At 39.7% G+C, this 17751-nt stretch overlaps 1 protein-coding gene across 1 annotated transcript in view; it reads left to right on the top strand.

Moving 5' to 3' along the window:
- Positions 1-450: 450 nt before the first annotated feature.
- CFAP58 (cilia and flagella associated protein 58) overlaps positions 451-17751 on the top strand; it is a 59587-nt gene continuing 42286 nt past the window's right edge. Inside the window, exons 1-7 of the mRNA XM_062580261.1 lie at positions 451-490; positions 1322-1603; positions 7838-7986; positions 10008-10164; positions 12162-12356; positions 14603-14740; positions 16926-17085. Coding sequence (XP_062436245.1) covers positions 482-490; positions 1322-1603; positions 7838-7986; positions 10008-10164; positions 12162-12356; positions 14603-14740; positions 16926-17085 — 1090 coding nt within the window. The 5' untranslated portion in view covers positions 451-481. The remainder of the gene's footprint in view (positions 491-1321; positions 1604-7837; positions 7987-10007; positions 10165-12161; positions 12357-14602; positions 14741-16925; positions 17086-17751) is intronic.

The following is a 17751-nucleotide window of genomic DNA, read 5'->3' as shown; positions in this document are numbered from 1 at the left end:
GGCGTCGCGGCTCTGGGGGAAGCTGCTGCCTGGGAGAGGCCGCACGGAGCACCCAGCAGGCTGCCCGTGAACCACGCAAATCCCGTTTCATTTTATTCCGCTAGGTCCCCGCCCCCTCCCGCGCCCCGTGTGAAAAATATGGCTCCTTCCGCGGCCTCTTTGGACCCTGCCGGCGCCGCTCGCGTACCGAGAGCCCCGGGCCGCCACAGCGATAGCGCGACCACCCGCGAGGCCGTTAACTGAACTTCTCCTCCCGCCCCGCCCCCCCTCGCGCGCCCCCGCCCCCCCTCGCGCGCCCCCGCCCCCCCCACCGCGCGGCCCCGCCCCGCCTCGCCCTGTCCCGCCCCGCGCGGCCCCGCCCCCCTTCGCGCGCCCCCGCGCTCCCCTCCTCCCCCCCCCGCGCGGCCCCGCGCGGCGGCCGTTGCCAGGACACGGCGCGGCGGCGCCCAGGGCGCGGCGTGCCGCGCGCTCCGCCGGCGCCATGGCCGAGGTGAGCCGCCACCCCCCGTCCCTGCCCGCGGCCCCCTCGGCCCCGACCTGGCCGGTCACGCCGGGGGCGACGCAAAATGACAGGTTCAGCATCAGAGAGAGGGGAGAAGAAAAATGAGAAAACCCAGCCTGCCCCAACGCCTCCCCCCAGTGCGCAGGGCGCGTCGTGCCCACCTAGCAGATCTGGGAGGGATTAAGGCCCCAAATTCCCGCTGTCCCACACAGAACTTTATTCCGCACCCACAGGCATATGTTTTCCGACGTTGAGGCTACTTTTGCCTCTGCCAATTTCTCCCTGAAGCTTCTGGCTTCAGAACTGAGCTAGACCAACAATTCCCTGTGTGATAAGTTTAAAAGGAGCACTTCTCGCAGAGGATGGATTGGTCTGTATTGTAATTTTTGGAGTTTTTGGATACATCTATATGAAAGTGATTTGCTGACACTGGCTTCATACAAAGCGTGACCTAATCAGACTTCAGGGAACTGTGAAGAACTGGGGCTAAAGTACTAGGCTGCCTGGGTAGTTGATGTATTATTTGAACACTATCACAGTGATGGCTTTTTTTTTTTAGATCTATCTTTAAAGTAGTCTTGGTGCTCAATTACAGGAGCTCTGGCTGTTAAAGCACAAGTTATTTCAGTAAAATCAGTGGAGATGTATTTGAAAAAAATAGCCTGCAATGTGAATATCATATGGTAGTGAGAGAACTACTATTACAGAAATCTTTGTCATGTTCTTATTAGGGAACTGTTACACACTCCATATATTGCTTTTTTATATTCTAGGGTCATAAGTGAGATGTTAATTGATTATCTGTCTCATTTCATTCAGGAAAAGTCTGACAAACCATGTTTAGAAGAAAGTGCAGTTGAAGCACTTGAAAAAGACTTCCAAGAAGTCATCGAACTACTGAAGGGAGATAAAACTCTGGAGAAATTCCGAATAGAATATGAGAAGCTCCATGCTGTTATGAAAAAGTCTCATGAAAATGAAAAGCGTCTCATGGAAAAATGCAGGGAGCTGAATGCTGAGCTTGTAGTGAATTCATCTAAAATAGCTGCACTCACAAAGCTCTCTAAAGATGATCGGGTGTCTATATCATCAATGAAGAGGGTAAGATTTTCAGTAGAATTAAGTATGACCTAAATGGCTAATGGAAAACACGGTAAAAAGAACAGCAGCTGCAAGAACACTTTGTTTTATGTGGAGAACTAGCCAGAGGATTAAGTGTAGAGCATCTCCTGTCCTTTAACCTCTACTTTGCTACCAATTGCTTTCTTTCTGTAGCCTGCTATTTTTACCCCTTTCAGTCAAATTCTGTGTTTATTTGCACTGGGCTAAAACTAAGATGAATCTATTGGCTTTCAGTTACTCATGAATTATTTGTATTTAAGCTTTCTCTCATCTGTAAAATATCGTACCTTGATTATGTACTTAAATATACAGTTCTTGAGACTGGATTAGTTAGTATTTCTGAACTGCTGTTTAGATATTAACTGTTGCCAGAACATGAAAAATCTGTCTACTTGCTGCAATATGGGTTGTAGACTAGGGAAGTGTCATCAACCCATATAAATACAGGTTCATGATGTGTCTGAAAAGGAATCCTATATATCATTTCAATATGATTTTACCAGTTTGCTCTGTTATATTCTTTGATTTGAACTCTATCAAATTGCTTGGCTCTCTAAAGAACAGTGAATGTTTTTAGCCTTATACGGAGATTTGACTACCATAACTAAACTGTCAAATAATCTAAAGATTGTATTTTGAGCTCTTTTTCCTTCTGATGGTTTTAAAAGCTTAAGCTGTGATATGTGGACAGACTTTAATTTAGCATTTAGTTGAGAAACCCCTATGCCCTGTAGTTGTTATTTTTTTTAGAAGAGGTGAGTCTACAGTTATTATTAAATGCTTCAAAAGAATGATTAATGTCCTTTACACTATAGACTTATTTTGTTCCAGTAAAATAAATTTGGTTTAACTATAGAGACTGTTCTATGAGCACTAAAGAAATGGAAGAAGTTCTTTAAGTTTCTTGTCCTTGGAATTATGAAGAAAATGCACTCTGAGTAAACATAACTGGCAGTACTGTCATTCTAAGTCTGCAGCTTGCAAGCTCATGATGCTGCTTCAAGCATCCTCAAGGAGGATGAAATCTGTCTAGAAAATCCCGTTGATTTTCACTGATGCTAATCAAAACTTGGTAGGTGGCTGTCAAGAATTGCAATGTTCCTTATCATTCTCTTTCTGTTAGTGCATGGCAATATTCTGAATGAGTACAGTTGCAGAGGCCATCCTTGAAGGTGTTCACAACCTTCAACATCATCCACAAAACTGAGGAGTGTAAGAGCAGGAAAAATGAGGGTCTTTCCGATCTGAAGCTAAGACAAGGTCCAGTTTAGCAATAGCACCCACTATTGAAGCAGCTGAAAGATTTTGTAGTAAAGAAGCTGTTTGATAGTATGATCCTATTAGAAAAAACACACAATATCCAGCATAAGACCTTTAAATTCTAGTGATGTGCTGTGGGCCAGGTAAAAAGCAGTGATATTTTTTTTCAATTTGGCTACAAGAATTAGTCTTTCTCTTAAAAGTTTGTGAGCTGTTTGGATAACGTTTAAAACGTTCTTGTCATTTTTGAGGGTTGTGTTTGGCATACCCTTCACATTTTATGCTGTTCTCCTTTCCAAAGAGGAGTTGCGTTACAGCTGTAGTATTTCACTACAATTTTGCTAGCACACAAAAATATGTCTCACAGGTGCCTAAGACAAGTGCTGACAAAGTTTCAAGCACTCAAATAGTAAAGATGATGATCTTGTGTGCTAAATTAAACCAACAATGTGTTCTGATATTTCATTATCTGCAAAAGACAGGAGAATCCTAGTGGGGCTGTTCCTGTAAAAATTGTATAGTTGCTTCAAATTAAAGTCCTAAATCATGGTGATTGATGGCTCATCAAGGTAACAGGTTTACAACTTTCCTTTTCTAGGTCATTGGTTCAGATCCAGATAAGGGCTCCAGGTCTACAACATGAGCTGCAGAGGCAAAATCTTTCTCCCTGTGAAGCCTTACTGTAATCAGTAGTATTTAACTATCCAAATCAATTGCTAGTAGAACTCAAAACAATAATAATCAATAGCTGTTACTGTCTGATGTCTGTTCACTGCTTTTTTGTAGTTTTAATACATTTCACTTAACAGTTTGCTGTTGACAGTCATGCCGGAGAAGCTAAGAGCAAAACTGAGCAATAGGGAAATACAATTCTATTTCTCAATGCTAGGGATGCTGTCCCACAAGGTTGCAGTGGAAGAACACTTGGAGTTACCAATTTTTCATTTTCTAGGGCCATCAGTCCAATCCACTAAGTAAGCATTTCATTAATTCTCAGTCTTTGAGCAGTTAAACTGATGTGATCTTTTGGGCTATTTAAAGAAAATAAAATAAGGCGGTCACACTTTGTGAAGTCTACTTCACATTTTGCAGAGTACTTCTACAAAAGTTTTTGAATGATTCAGACTGCAAACATCCAGTGTGTTTCCATCTCTAATTATGCAACGGACTGCAGTGCATGTTACAAACCTAACCACATACTGCAGTTATGCTGTGATTCCAACATGCTCTGCATTCTTTCTGTTCCACCTCTTTGCTGAGTAACAAAGTGATTACTTTTTTAATGAAGGCATCTACCAATCAGAACTTACCTCCTCTTTGCTTTTGAATTTAAAGGAAACAATCTACTGTTCCTCTATTCAAAGGGAAAGAAACAAAGAACTAGAACAAAGCCCAATTTGCTGATGCTGAAGCAAATTCTTGTTTAGATTTTGGCTGTTAACAAGCATCTTAGATGAGTAGGCAGTGAGGTGGATTGAGAACTAGCTGAAAGGCAGAGCTCAGAGGGTTGTCATCAGTGGTGTGGGGTCTAGTTGGAGGCCGGTGGCTAGTGGAGCCCCCCAGCGCTCAGTACTGGGTTCCATCCTGTCCAGCTTTTTTGTCAATGACTTGGATGAGGGGACAGAGTGCCTCCTCAGCAAGTTTGCTGATGATACCAAACAGGGAGGAGTGGCTGACACACCTGAGGGCTGTGCTGTCATTCAGAGAGACCTGGACAGGCTGGAGAACTGGGCAGAGAGGAACCTCATGAGGTTCAACAAAGGCAAGCATTAGATCCTGCACCTAGGGAGAAATAACCCCATACACCAGTACAGGCTGGGGGCTGACCTGCTGGAAAGCAGCTCTGAGAAGAAGGATCTGGGTGTTCTGGTGGACGACAAGTTGACCATGAGCTAGCAACATGCCAAGAAGGCCAATTGTCTCCTGAGGTGCATTAGGAAGAATGTAGCCAGGAAGTTGAGGGAAGTGATCCTGCCCCTCTACTCAGCCCTGGTGAGGCCTCATCTCGAGTACTGCATCCAGTTCTAGGCTCCCCAATACAAGAGAGACATGGAACTACTGGAGAGAGTCTAGCGTAGGGCTATGAAGATGGTGAGGGAACTGGAGCATCCGTCCCATGATGAAAGGCTGCGAGAGCTGGGCCTCTTCAGCCTGGGGAAGAGAAGACTGAGGGGGAAATCTTACCAATGTGTATAAGTATCTGAAAGGAGGGTGTAAAGACGATGGGGCCAGATTCTTTTCAGTGATGCCAAGCGACAGGACAAGAGGCAACAGGCACAAACTGAACCACAGGAAGTTCCACCTGAATATGAGGAGAAACTACTTCACTGTGATGGTGACAGAGCACTGGAAGAGGTTACCCAGAGAGATTGTGGAGTCTCCTTCTCTGGAGATATTCAAAACCCACCTGGACATGATCCTGTCTAACATGCTGTAGGTGACCCTGCTTGAGCAAGCGGGCTGTACTAGATGATCTCCAGAGGTTCCTTCCAACCTTAACCATTCTAATTCGGTGATTCTATGAACAGGGACCATAATCTGTGCCTGCTAACCCTATTGCTAAGAGTTATCCTGACACACATAAAAAGCAGTCTAAAGCTCAGAAAGCACATCTTAAGGTGACCTGCAGTCACTGCTTATCTGAATGGTCTCATTGACTTCAGGGAATCCCTTTTGTGAATATGCACCAGAACAAGGTGCAGATACAAGAATAAGGACCTAATCTGAACTTCACTGAAGCCAGTAAAAAGACTTCTTAAAGGGCAGATTGATTTTAATTGCCAATTCTATCCCCCCAACTTCAATCATAGCAATTTAACTCACCAATTTTAATCACAATCTCATCAGTCAGCAGGAAGCTTTGATTTAAGTAATCAACTTTAATCTTATTTTTCATTTGCATTTTTCTAGAGAAAGGTTGGTTGCTTCTTATTGGTTGCTTAATCTGAAACATGTTTGTTTACAGCTAAATTTTATGCTTTTTGCCAGCTAAGATGATACACTGTCTTTGTACCATTATTTCAGTCTAGCATACATTTACTTAAATTTCTTAATTTAACGTTTTTATGTTAGAGAATAGTGAATGAGAATTTCTTATTTGCTAGATAGTATTTAATACATGATGTGTGATCATTGCTGCATTTGAATGGAAATTAGAACTAAAAGGTATAAAATATTGCCAAATTGATTTTAATATTTAAAACTGTTTTAAATGTGCTTGATACATAATGAAAAAAGACATTTTTCAATTAGATTTTGAACTAAGTAATTTATTAAGTAATGAAACTACTGTTGCAGATAGTGAATTTCACTGATTATAGTCTCCTTCGGAATATCAGAACAAGTAGAACTCACCATTTAACTCTATTAATAGGCAGAAAAAGAAGGATAAGAATATACATAAGAACACGTATCCCTGATCATTAAACTCCAGCTGGTTTCTCAAATATGGATGTGCTCAACTAGTTAAATAAATCAAATGGAAATGAAAATGTGTTCTCTCCTAGCTTGAAACAGCTATGGCAATGATAGCTTTTCAGCAAATTCTAGTAGCCAGAGACTTCTGCTAGTTCAATTGATTGAATATTTAACTTAGGCATTACAGTTTAGAGTTACATTTTTTTTAATATACAAGAGTTCAATAAATGTATTAAGTATATACTGTTATATAAGTTCTTATCATGTTGGGTTTAATGTTAAATAGGTTTGTTTTTAGAACTAAAAATGTTAATTTAAATAAAGAATGGCTATGAACAGTTTGATATAAATTAAAATATCTAATATTCTTCATTGCTGAGATTGTTTTCAATTTTTAGTTTAATCAATCTCAGTTTCTTGCACATAAGAGTTGAAAGAGATCCTGATACAGTGATGTTTATGTCTGGCTCTGCTTGTGGAGACCCTAATGCTTATGTAGAATTGCACTGACATGGTAGGAGTCTAAATCTGCCCAGAAGACCAGCCATCCTGGACAGAGAAGGTGTCCATCAAGTTAAGCAATCTGTCTGCAGCCAACAGTGGATGCTGAGAGAAGAGTATGAGAGACAGGAAAGCATGCTGTGATTTGCAGCTCAGGGTCTTCAGGAATTAGATGTAGTGTCTTCTTTATTTAATGAGTCTTTGATGACTTCCACAGATTTGTCCAGTTGTTTTCTGAATTTATGTAACTTTTTAGCAGTGAATTCTAGAACCAAATTGAGCTGAAATGAGCGTGAGGAGTCACCTGTTGATGTTTAAATCTGTAAAGCAATAAGCCTGCTGTGTAATTGTTAAGGATCTGATTTGAGAGAGAGAGATGCAGAGGAAGTTGAAAAAATAAACGATCCCTCATCCGCTGTCCCTCTTTGTGGATATCAAGCTCTGGGCTTGTGAGTGGCTCGCCAACCTGGCAGTCAAATAATTCCGTGTGCTGAAATTTGGCATCAGAACTGTGACTCATCTAAATATACACTTAAAATTAAAATACTCGAAGTCCTCACAGGTGGAAGTGAGCAAAGAGGGAGGAAAACCCCAGACTAACGTCTCTTTTCTTCTATTCTCAGTTATAGTGATTTAGATGCTCTTTGTCATAATAAAATTTTTATAGACTCAAATAAGCTATTTAAGTAAATGGTGTCTTTGTAGGCCTGGAAGGTTCAGTAAATTCTTTATATTAGTGGGACTTACACAACCAAAACCTCACAGAATGAGATCTGATGTTAACGCCTGGGTGCTAGAAAAAATGTATTAGCGCTCTTTTGTGGTGTAAATTGACATAGCTTGAATGTCTTAAAATGTTTAATATGTGCTGGTCCAAATGAACAGAGGACTGGCAGAAAGAACAGCTGTGAATCTAAGCATGAAAAGACATGAAAATCTATTTCCTTAATTAACCAAAATACAAGGTAATTAATTTTCAATTTGTTGTTCATTTTCAACCCCATTTAATTTAAGTGTTTTCTGTTTTGTTCCTAGGAGATTGAAAAGGCCTGGAAAATGGTGGATGCAGCCTATGAAAAGGAGCAGAAAGCAAAAGAAACAATTCTTTCACTAAGAGAGGAAATTGCACGCCTAACTAAATTAGTGGAGCAAGGATCTGAACTATCCCTAGGTCAGGAGTACAAGTAAGTTTTCCCCAGGAAGGAGGAAAGCCTGACCTGATTTTCTGTCATGCTGCACCTTGCTTAGCTACTTACACATTACAAAGACAGTGGAAATCAGAGAGGTCTTTACTCCATTTTACTTTTCTCATTAGTGCACATTTATTGGTGTATGTGTTAATGCAATGACCAAGTAGAGAATCAGGCTCAGAGACAGTTCATTCAGCACTGGATTAAACTGAGAGATCAAAGAAAAAATCAATATTATGCATTTCTTCAGTATCTGTTGTACTGTTTTATCTAACTGGCATTTCAACACACAATGTCTTTGAGAATAGGATCTTGTGAACATTTTTGCATGTGATGGCAACAGGGTCAAGTAGATAAGACAAGAAGCGGGAGACTTGACTTCTTTTCTGTTCCCAGCTTTGTTGTAAAGCATCATCGCTTTCTGTGTTCTTCTTTGTCTTCTATATTTATAGATTTTTAACATATGGTTGCTTTTTTTATTGAATACTTCTACAGTCACGAGCAAAGAGAGACCGTATTCTTAGATGAAGCCTCTAGTTGCTATGGTGTAAAAATAATGATCCAGAGATCCTAGAGATTTTAAATACTCCCCAAAATCTAATGTTTGTGGGATCAGGTCCTCTAGCTGTGCTTAGGCTACAAGATTAAGCGCAAGCTCGAAGGTGAGATTAAGTATATTGGCCCCTAAGACCTGTGTGTTTTCTGTCCAGATTGCTGGCAGTTAGCCCAGCTTGTTCTGGCTCGAAACGTTCACGCTGCGTAAGGCATTTATGTTAGGCATGCAGGATCTCTGCTGGTGCATGGGGCCTGCTCATCTCCCCACACACTGTGTAACCAGGCTGCATAAACGAGAGCTGGGTTTACAATTTTGGCCTTCAGTACATTCCAACTTTTCCCCTCCAAGACCTAGCACATAAACCATCTAAATGCCTGAGAAATCCACTCCTCCACCTTTTGGCTCTGAGCTTATTTGGTCCTACGTAACAGATTTCCCCGAACCTACAGGTTTGGCCGACCAGCCTGCTTCTAGTAAAACTCTCCCTAGAGGCAGCTGTCTGTGGCTGCTTTTTGGTTCTCCTGGAGGAGCCCGGAGCAATGACTTTGTCAAGGCATCACTCCTGCAGTTGCCAGCTGCCTAGCAGGCTGCAGAGACCTGTCTGAGCAGGATTTCTTTTGCAAGTTCCTTTTGTGTTGCTGTCCAGTTCAATATTTAAATACTCTATTGAGTGATAAGGCAATGGGACTCAGCACTTCTTTTGTAGGCTTTCAGTCCTATATGGCATTTCCAAGTCATTCAGAATAATAACCATGGGTTTTAAGGTGGAACTTGAACCCACACTGCACTGCTTGGACTTTCTTTCAAAGTATAAATGTGTAGAAACATGGAGTCCAGTTCAATATTTAAATACTCTATTGAGTGATAAGGCAATGGGACTCAGCACTTCTTTTGTAGGCTTTCAGTCCTATATGGCATTTCCAAGTCATTCAGAATAATAACCATGGGTTTTAAGGTGGAACTTGAACCCACACTGCACTGCTTGGACTTTCTTTCAAAGTATAAATGTGTAGAAACATGGAGTGTATTTTATTCTTACATTAGATGATGGCAAGACATTCAGTTAGATGCTCAGTTAGGTAAGTTGCAGAGAGGTTGTTTGCAATAATGTAATAAGCTTTTGGTTGCTGACTAATTCTGCAGTGGGCCTGGAGTTTTGTTCCCTGTTACCATTTTGGGAAAGTAAAAGACTCTTCAGACTCAGGAGGATGGCAAATAACAAGAAATTTATTTGTTATTTATTGGACTTGGTTAGGTTTTAAAACTGTTTTGATAGTGACTCTTTAATGATTACAGTAGCTGGAGCACATAATTTGATTGACTAGTGAAGGCCTAATCGAAGAGGAGTTTAAAATGGAACAGAACACCTTTAAGCTCCTATTTTTCACGGAAGATCTTCGTATTGGTGGAAGAACAAAGTGTCCATGACACGGCTCAGCTATTATTTCTTTTCTTCTAGTGTCCGGGATTTGCTCAAATTTAAAGAAGACATAACAAAGGAGCGAGACCAACTCTTGTCAGAGGTTGTGAAGTTACGTGAAAGTCTAACTCAAGCTACAGAGCAGCAACAGGATATAGAGAGAGCAAAAACCGAGGCAGATCAATCCATAATGCAGGTCAGTGCAGGTCACCTGGTGGCGATTTTAGACTTTGTCCCGAACCATTCTCCACCTTTGCAATTAATCTCCTTTGACTACTACCTCACTACTCTCCTGTACTACTTACTCCCTGTTATTTCACATCTCAGACCTTTCCAAGAGTTCTCAGCAGGGAGTCTGTTATGAATGGGTTTTCTGTTTTGCTCTATTTCTAGGCTATGTCCTTTGCAAAGCATATTGTCATTTACTGACTTCTCAATACCCTGAGTGGTGCCACAGTTCTTCTGCCTAAATCATAGTTCTCTTTCATACTGAAGATGTTTTTCTTCTGCATTGTAAATCCTCATTCCTCCAGACAACTACTTAGCACATAGACCTGGAACAGTTATCATAAAGCCCCTGCTTTTGATGCTGTTTTTGTATGATGTCATATCATCATTTTTAAGAAGATATCAAATTCTGACTTAAAAACTAATTGTAATGTTTGCTCCCCGACTGCTTTTCTGAGGCTTTTCCAGAACCCCACTTTTCTGATGGTTAGAGACCTCCTACTTTCTTTGTCACACTAATTTAAACGTGCTGTTCTTTAGCTCAAGTAATTTTTCTTCACCCTAGTGTTTGTAGAGAGCAGCTGTATTCCATCTCAGCCTTGCTCTTTTTATCTCCTCTTTCAGTTTGTTTCTCTGTTTTTCTGACCATCTGAATAGAAGGCTCTTCTTTGCTTAGTGGTATGTATACATTCATTTAAACCTAGAGAAACAGAAGACCAAGAATCAATAGGGTACTCACTAAATGGAGAGAAAGTGCAAAAGAGTGGAAAATGGGATAGAAAACTCTGATATGGCCAAATAACAGCAAGAAAAGAGAGCTGGAAACAGCATTTGGCTTACTTTTTTTATTGATCACAGATAGGAGAGTAATGGTCAGTGCAGGTTCCATAGACAATACTAATTTCTGTTTCTAAAACAGGTAGTTGAGAATGTGATAGAAAAGAATATAAATCTTTGCTTTTCTGACAGCATTGTGAAGCATTGCAGAAAAGAGGGCAGAGTGAAACTCTCATCAGAACTTACTGAATCTTACCAACTTAAAATCTTCTGACATTTACTTCCTCAGCCATTAACCTTACAGGAATGTTACAATATGTGGAACCTCCTGTTCTCTCAATATGAAATTATTTTCCTTCAGAATTATTTATTTAGGATTGTTTATGTCTTTTTGAAGATCCTACTTAAGACTCTGTCAGTTCTGGGAACTTTTCACTTGTGGACTCAGAGCGAAAGGAATTTTTAGTTCAGGCTTAGCGCAGCAAGTAGCATTTTTCAGTTGCTTGTCCCTGGATGCACTCAACATTTCCATGTGGATCAACCCCCCTGTGGCTCTTCTCTGCTGATTCTGCTCCATCACATTTTTGGGGAGAGAGAGAACAGAAGTCACAAGACAGTCTATTATGTATGACAGAAATCTACTCTTTCAAAGTTCCTGCAGAGGAACTTTGAGAGCAGAAAGACTGAGAGCGGTTGTGAAAATGAACATTGCTCTGATGTTTTTTCCTTTCCTTTACAATCAGTGTGCTAAGTGTTTCTGCTGGTAAGATAGAAAAATCAAAATAAAAATACTTAAAGTACAAAATGAACGCCAAGTTAGTTTTAACTCTGTATTCAGAAAAAACAACTGTACAAGTAACTTAAAACTGAAAATCCATTTGTGCTGCTGTATCTCCAGAGGAATGTTTTTACATCTGAACTCTGTCAGACTTTTCTTCTCGGATGGACTGACTAATGCTTAAAAAGCTATTGTCATCAATAGATAAACTCTCTTATGTAGTTTTTTTAGTTCAATCACTGGAGAACATATTTAAATCTGAGGAAATCTTACATATGCCATCTAGCAATGGATACAGCAATAGAGAAGCTATTGTTTTCAAAATTTAACATAGTAAAAGGTGACGTCAGAAGCCTTGTTTTCCTGAATAAAAAGCAACAGAACTTTAACTATTTTGTCTGTTATTACAGCTTCAGCAAGAAATCCAGTTACGTCAGAATGAGGCAACTCGAGAGGCTCGAAAGAAGGAAAAAATGGAGAAGGAGCTGAAAAATCTTCTATCTGAAATAGATAACAAACAAGCTGAGATTAAAACTTTACAGCAACATATGCAGAAAAACAAAGAGGAGCAACTGAAAGTAGAACAGCATCTAAAAGAGCAGAAGGTAGGGTATGTGGCAGCCTGTATTCACCAGGTCTAAGATTAGGGTCAAATTTCAAAATAAAAAGAAAACTGACTTTTTCATGGTGAGAGAGTGAGGGAGATTATTTTAAAGTCAATACATTTTGATAAATAATTAATCTTAATATACATTTTTTAATAAATAAATAAATATTTAAAGCTTGCTGTCAGACTTCAGCTAGAATTCCTCATAGAAATCAGTAGTGTTCTGCTTGGATCATGATGACATTATTGGAGATCATATTGAAAAGACCACCACAAATAGGACAAAATCCATGAAGAGCATGGATGATCTAACGATAGTAGCAGGAAATTGCCAAGTGGAGTTTCTGGCATATATTCCCAGTTTTCCACTGACTGACTGTAGTACCTCTGGTAAAGTCATTTTATCTCTGATTACTTTCTTCTCTGTCACAATAACTTTTACCTGCCTCTTGAGCTTGTGGAATAGTTCCTGTCAAAGGGCAAAGAATTTTCATAGTACACTTTTTTGATTGATTTCCTTCCTTTTGCTTCCGAACACTTTATCTGAAAATGTCCTAACACAGTGTTCTGCAAGAGTCTGAATTTTCAGGTTTTCAGTGTATTTCCCCTGACTCTGAGAAACTCTCCGAGAAGCAATTTCAGTAAATGGCAGAACAGATCTCATCACTGTAAAACAGTCCTACCTCGAGGCAAACTTCCTCCGGAGCTGTGTGCATCTTGTAAATTTATGGTTGTTTTTTCCTTCAGGTCCCTGAATTGGGGTGGGGAGAGGCCTGTGATAGTTCTTTTGTTATGTCACCGTGGAGTCTTGGTAAAATACTTCACATAAAGAGATAAAGAGAAGGTTGATCATTTTTCTGAATATGACTGAATTGGATGCAGCTTTTGAGGGCAGAGCTCCATGATCTGATGACATAATCATGTTGTTTTTAAGTGGGATATCTACAATTCCTTGTTGCATTCCGTTCTTCCTCCTCCCCCTTTCTAAAGTCCCTTTTAAGCTTTCTAAATGCAGATTTTAGGGATATTCAACCTATCCTGGACACTAGTAGTTCATGTGACATGCAGTGCCTAGGCTAATTGGCAGGGTGCTTGCAGTACCTTCATTGCCCCTGCTGGCTCCTGAATTGGCTGTGGAGGCCCTGCATTGTGTGCTGCAGGAAGGCTCTCCAAAGCACAGGCAAGACTCAGGTTGTACATGTGCAAGAGAAGGCGATTGAGCTATTGCAACCTAATAAGGTTATTTTTTATCAGCTAACTTGTAGCTGGCTATGATGCCTGCCTTTGTACTGCTCAAATTTATAATAAAGTATCCTTGCTTGCACAGTAGTAAAGATGGTTTGATACAGTGACTATATGCTTCATTGCACCCATGCCCATGGCTCAAGAAAGAACCCCCTGAAACACAGTGTAATCCTGACATTTGTGATACGAAAAACAGTATTCTCACTTTTTATGTAGTCTTTGCTCTCTATATACATTTAGAAAAGGGAGATCCCACTTCCTTTTTTTTTTTTTTTTTTTTTTTTTTTTTTTTTTTTAAGAGTAGAGTACATACTGACTTTATCAGTCTGTCACACATGGATGCTTAAATTCAAAAATATGATGATCATTCTTTCCTCATTTATGGTGTAATATCTGTTAGGGAAAGTCCCATCAAGCAGAAGAAAAGACTGGCAGTTCCAAGACTGAAATACATGTTCTCTGCATAAACTATGAAATTGCTGTTCCGGGCTTTTGACTGAAGACAAATTAGAGAGAAAAATGGTTGTGTCTTGGTCTCAGCAAACCATGTGCTCCGAGAAATGTTATAGGCATGTTAATGTAGGATTTGCTTGCTCAGATAAAGAGCTCCCCTGCCCTCTGCTGATTGAAGTCATTTGAATCTCATATTCATTTGTAGTGATTATATATAGCAAGTTGTCATGTTATGTGATGCCTGCCAAATGCCAAACAGGAATTAAAATATTTATCTACCACCTGTGAGGGAGACCTACAAAACTCCCAGAAAGAAATGACACCGTCTGTGTTATTCATTAGAAATTATCTTTTTCCCTAGCCAATACGAACATTTATCATATTTCACATTAGTAATTTCATCAGCAATAATGAGGAGTTTTTAACCAGACAACAATCTGCAGCAGCTTTTATCTCCTCGGGAGACAGAAGGTTCTGCCTTCATGTATATGTAGATGTTGTAATCAGATTAGAAAGAATTAATAGGATTGTTCTTTAATCCAACAGATCTTGAATGAAAGAGCTGGCAAGGAACTTGAGCAATTTCAGATTAGAAATACTAAGCTCATGCAAGAGAGTGAGCAGCACAATATCATGTTTGAAGAAGTGATGCAGGATGTCCAGCAAAAGACAGCGGAACTGAAAGTAAGTACCAGAAGATATATGTATTTTATCAGCCTTGTCTCTGACTGCAGTCATACCGCTTGGGACAAGGCTAGTCTCAGTTCTTGTGCTGATAGTTCCCAATTGGTACCTACAGGGAAATCTTAGGATTATAGAAATAGATCTGACTCTCATTTGGTGCCATTCTCTCTGTGTGAGTACCATAGTGTAGGCTCCAAGCGTATCACCCGAAAGGAGAGCACTCATGCTGCTGGAGGAATTGTGTTTAGCACATGAGCCAAAGCACCCACCAGGCTGTGGTTGTAGAAGACCCATGGTACTTTTGACCAGCACAAGGTCTTTTTTTGAATTGCATGATCTTCAGATAGAAGCAATGACTTTCTTATAATGATTGACAAAACTTAAATGTTGCCAGAACATATTAATAAATAGTAATACATTGTAAGAATGGTATCCTGGCTATCTCCCACTAAAGGGAGTTGCTTCTTATGCTACTGTTTTCCCCCAACAGGACCTGCTAAAGAAGTTAAACATAAATAAATAAATAAGCTGGTGTTTACATTCTGATCTAAATTGTTTTCTTGACTGACTTTACGTTGTTAAATAGTTGTTTTGTACTACTTCAGAGGTAGCTGAATTTCAACTGGGGGTGGATTAAATGATTCCTTCATATAATTTTTGGGGTAGTTTGAGAGCATTTGTGAATAAAGGGTAATGTCTAAATGTTAGTTGTTATTACTTTATGGCCACCATATCTTGCATTTTGCAGTTGCAGCGCTAAGTGTGTTAGAAAATAGAGTAGAAAACCATTATCTTATCAAGCTTTAGTTAAGTATAACCATACACTTAAATAAAAAGGTTGTTTGCCAACAGAGAGCTTTTTTGAGTAGGCACTATTAGTCAGAATGATAAGAACTTACTACTGACAGATTAAAAGCTCAATTCAGAACTAATGTGACACGGAAGATCTTCATTTGGATCCTAAATGGGTTGTATGTTAGGAGTTTGTTTTGTGTTATGTTTTGTTGGGCAGATTGGACATCTTTATTACCTATTTAAGAAACTAATTACCGTGTTCTCCAGGTCATCTGGCTTTATCTTTCTAGCAATATCATCATTGCTTAAAACTTTACAAAATGTCCAACTGAGCTTTAAGTAGGAGGCTCTAGTGTTTTAAAAGGAGGATTTTAGTTCTATAATCTAATCTTAACTTCAGAAAAACTTGATGGAATTTATAGAGTCATGTATGTGAACTTCTGGAGGAAAAGATTAGAAGATGCTGCCCAGTTATTATTTATGCCAATTACCAAAGTTTCTAGGAACGCCAGTCATGAGAGGCCCTCTGCTTGCAGTTAGATCCTGCAGTCTGCTGGGCAACTCTGGTATGATGTTGGGCAACCCAAACTGTCAAAGTATTCATGAATCTCTTAAAGGTTATTGTAGTCAGTAAAAATTGTGGAGATTCGTATCCTCCCAGGACATACTTGCATGTCCTCCCAGGACATACTTGGAAGGATTCTCCATCTTACAGAATCAATGTCTGAGACTGTAAATTGTATGCTGTAGTCTGTGATGGCTGTAAAACCTAACAGTGGCACTGAAATCATATGAGGAAGTTATGCTTACTTCTTGAAAGGCACAGGATATATTTTTGTTATGATTCTTGGTTCCAGTTCCTGGTAACTAGTTCCTGCATTTTCATGCAGTGTTTTGATTATTTTCTCCTCTGATTACATAGCAAATTAGATGAATGCTACATTTAGCTTTTGCTTTAAAGCCACAGGTTATAACAGGGTTGGGGATAATAGATACTTGCTATTAGGGACACGGGAATTACGGCCTCACTTCACACTACAGATATCTTACTCATCACAGTCACTGTCACTTGTTAGGAAAGCAAAGCTGACTATATGTAATCTACAGGATGAATTTTGTAGTGTTGCTTATGGCTTGCAGTTGAGGATTCTTTATTGATCATTGTAGGCCCTGAGGCATAAGATTTGATTATCATTTTCCTTGCCCTAGCTGTCTTTATTTAAATTATTTTTAATAGGGTTCAGTTATCTAATCATCTCCTCTCAGGCCACTGACAGCACTTTTGCCTTTTTTTCCTGGGGCACTGAATTGCACAGAATAACTGTATACTCAGTACAGAGGCATTTTCTTTCTGTAGATTCCTTCTCTCTTCCTTTTTGCTGTTCTATAGGTCAGAGATGATGAAGTGAATCAGATGCGTCATGAAATTTCAAAGCTGAACAAAGTGCGAGATGTTCTCCAGATTAAGCTGCGTGTTGCAGAGGAACAGAAAGTCGATGCGGAATATGAGAGAGACACTCTGAAAAACCAAATGTCTGGACTAGAGAGAGGTAGTTGTCTAAGTGATGAATGGATCTATCTTCTATCCTTAATTTGTTCATTCAAAGTGCATCTTCCTCTTAAGATCACTCCCCTTTAGTGCCTAGAATGGGACTATATTGATGACAGTTGGAGTGTAGAGTAGCCTTACACAAAGCTTTTAAGGTTAGAGGATTTTTGCAGTGCAGCATATATGCGGTGAAAATACGATCGACATAACTGAGTGTTGAGATGTGCCAATTTGTACTGTGTCACATAGAGAGTTGCCCTCAACCTACCTTCATTTTTTAGCGTTCCAGTGCATTGCCTTTCATGAACTGCAGTGTTAGTGCAGCAGGTTTTAATTAATTTTACAATGTAATGAAGTCGTATTTCTCTTCAGTTTTTAATAACATTTTAATAGTATATGTACAGTGTTAATCATGACCTGTGTTAAGTAGTTTTAATTCCACTGAACCCAATGGAATCACACTGTTTCACTGGAGAACCGGATTTGACATAGAGAGATCAGAATAACTCTGAGAGCCTCTATTTCTGAAAGTGCCTCAACTTTTGGATGCTTGTTTTGAAGTTTCTTGAAAGGTTCTGACTTTCAGTGTGCTCCATGATTTCGGAAAATCCGACTTCTTTGTGTTATCTGTGTTTGAACAGCAAAATACAATGAGTCCTCATATCAT

The sequence above is a fragment of the Rhea pennata genome, chromosome 7, assembly GCF_028389875.1.
Source record: "Rhea pennata isolate bPtePen1 chromosome 7, bPtePen1.pri, whole genome shotgun sequence".
Classification (NCBI taxonomy): Eukaryota; Metazoa; Chordata; class Aves; order Rheiformes; family Rheidae; genus Rhea; species Rhea pennata.
The sequence above is the reverse complement of the archived record's forward strand: the minus strand, read 5'-3'. Positions and strand labels throughout refer to the sequence as shown.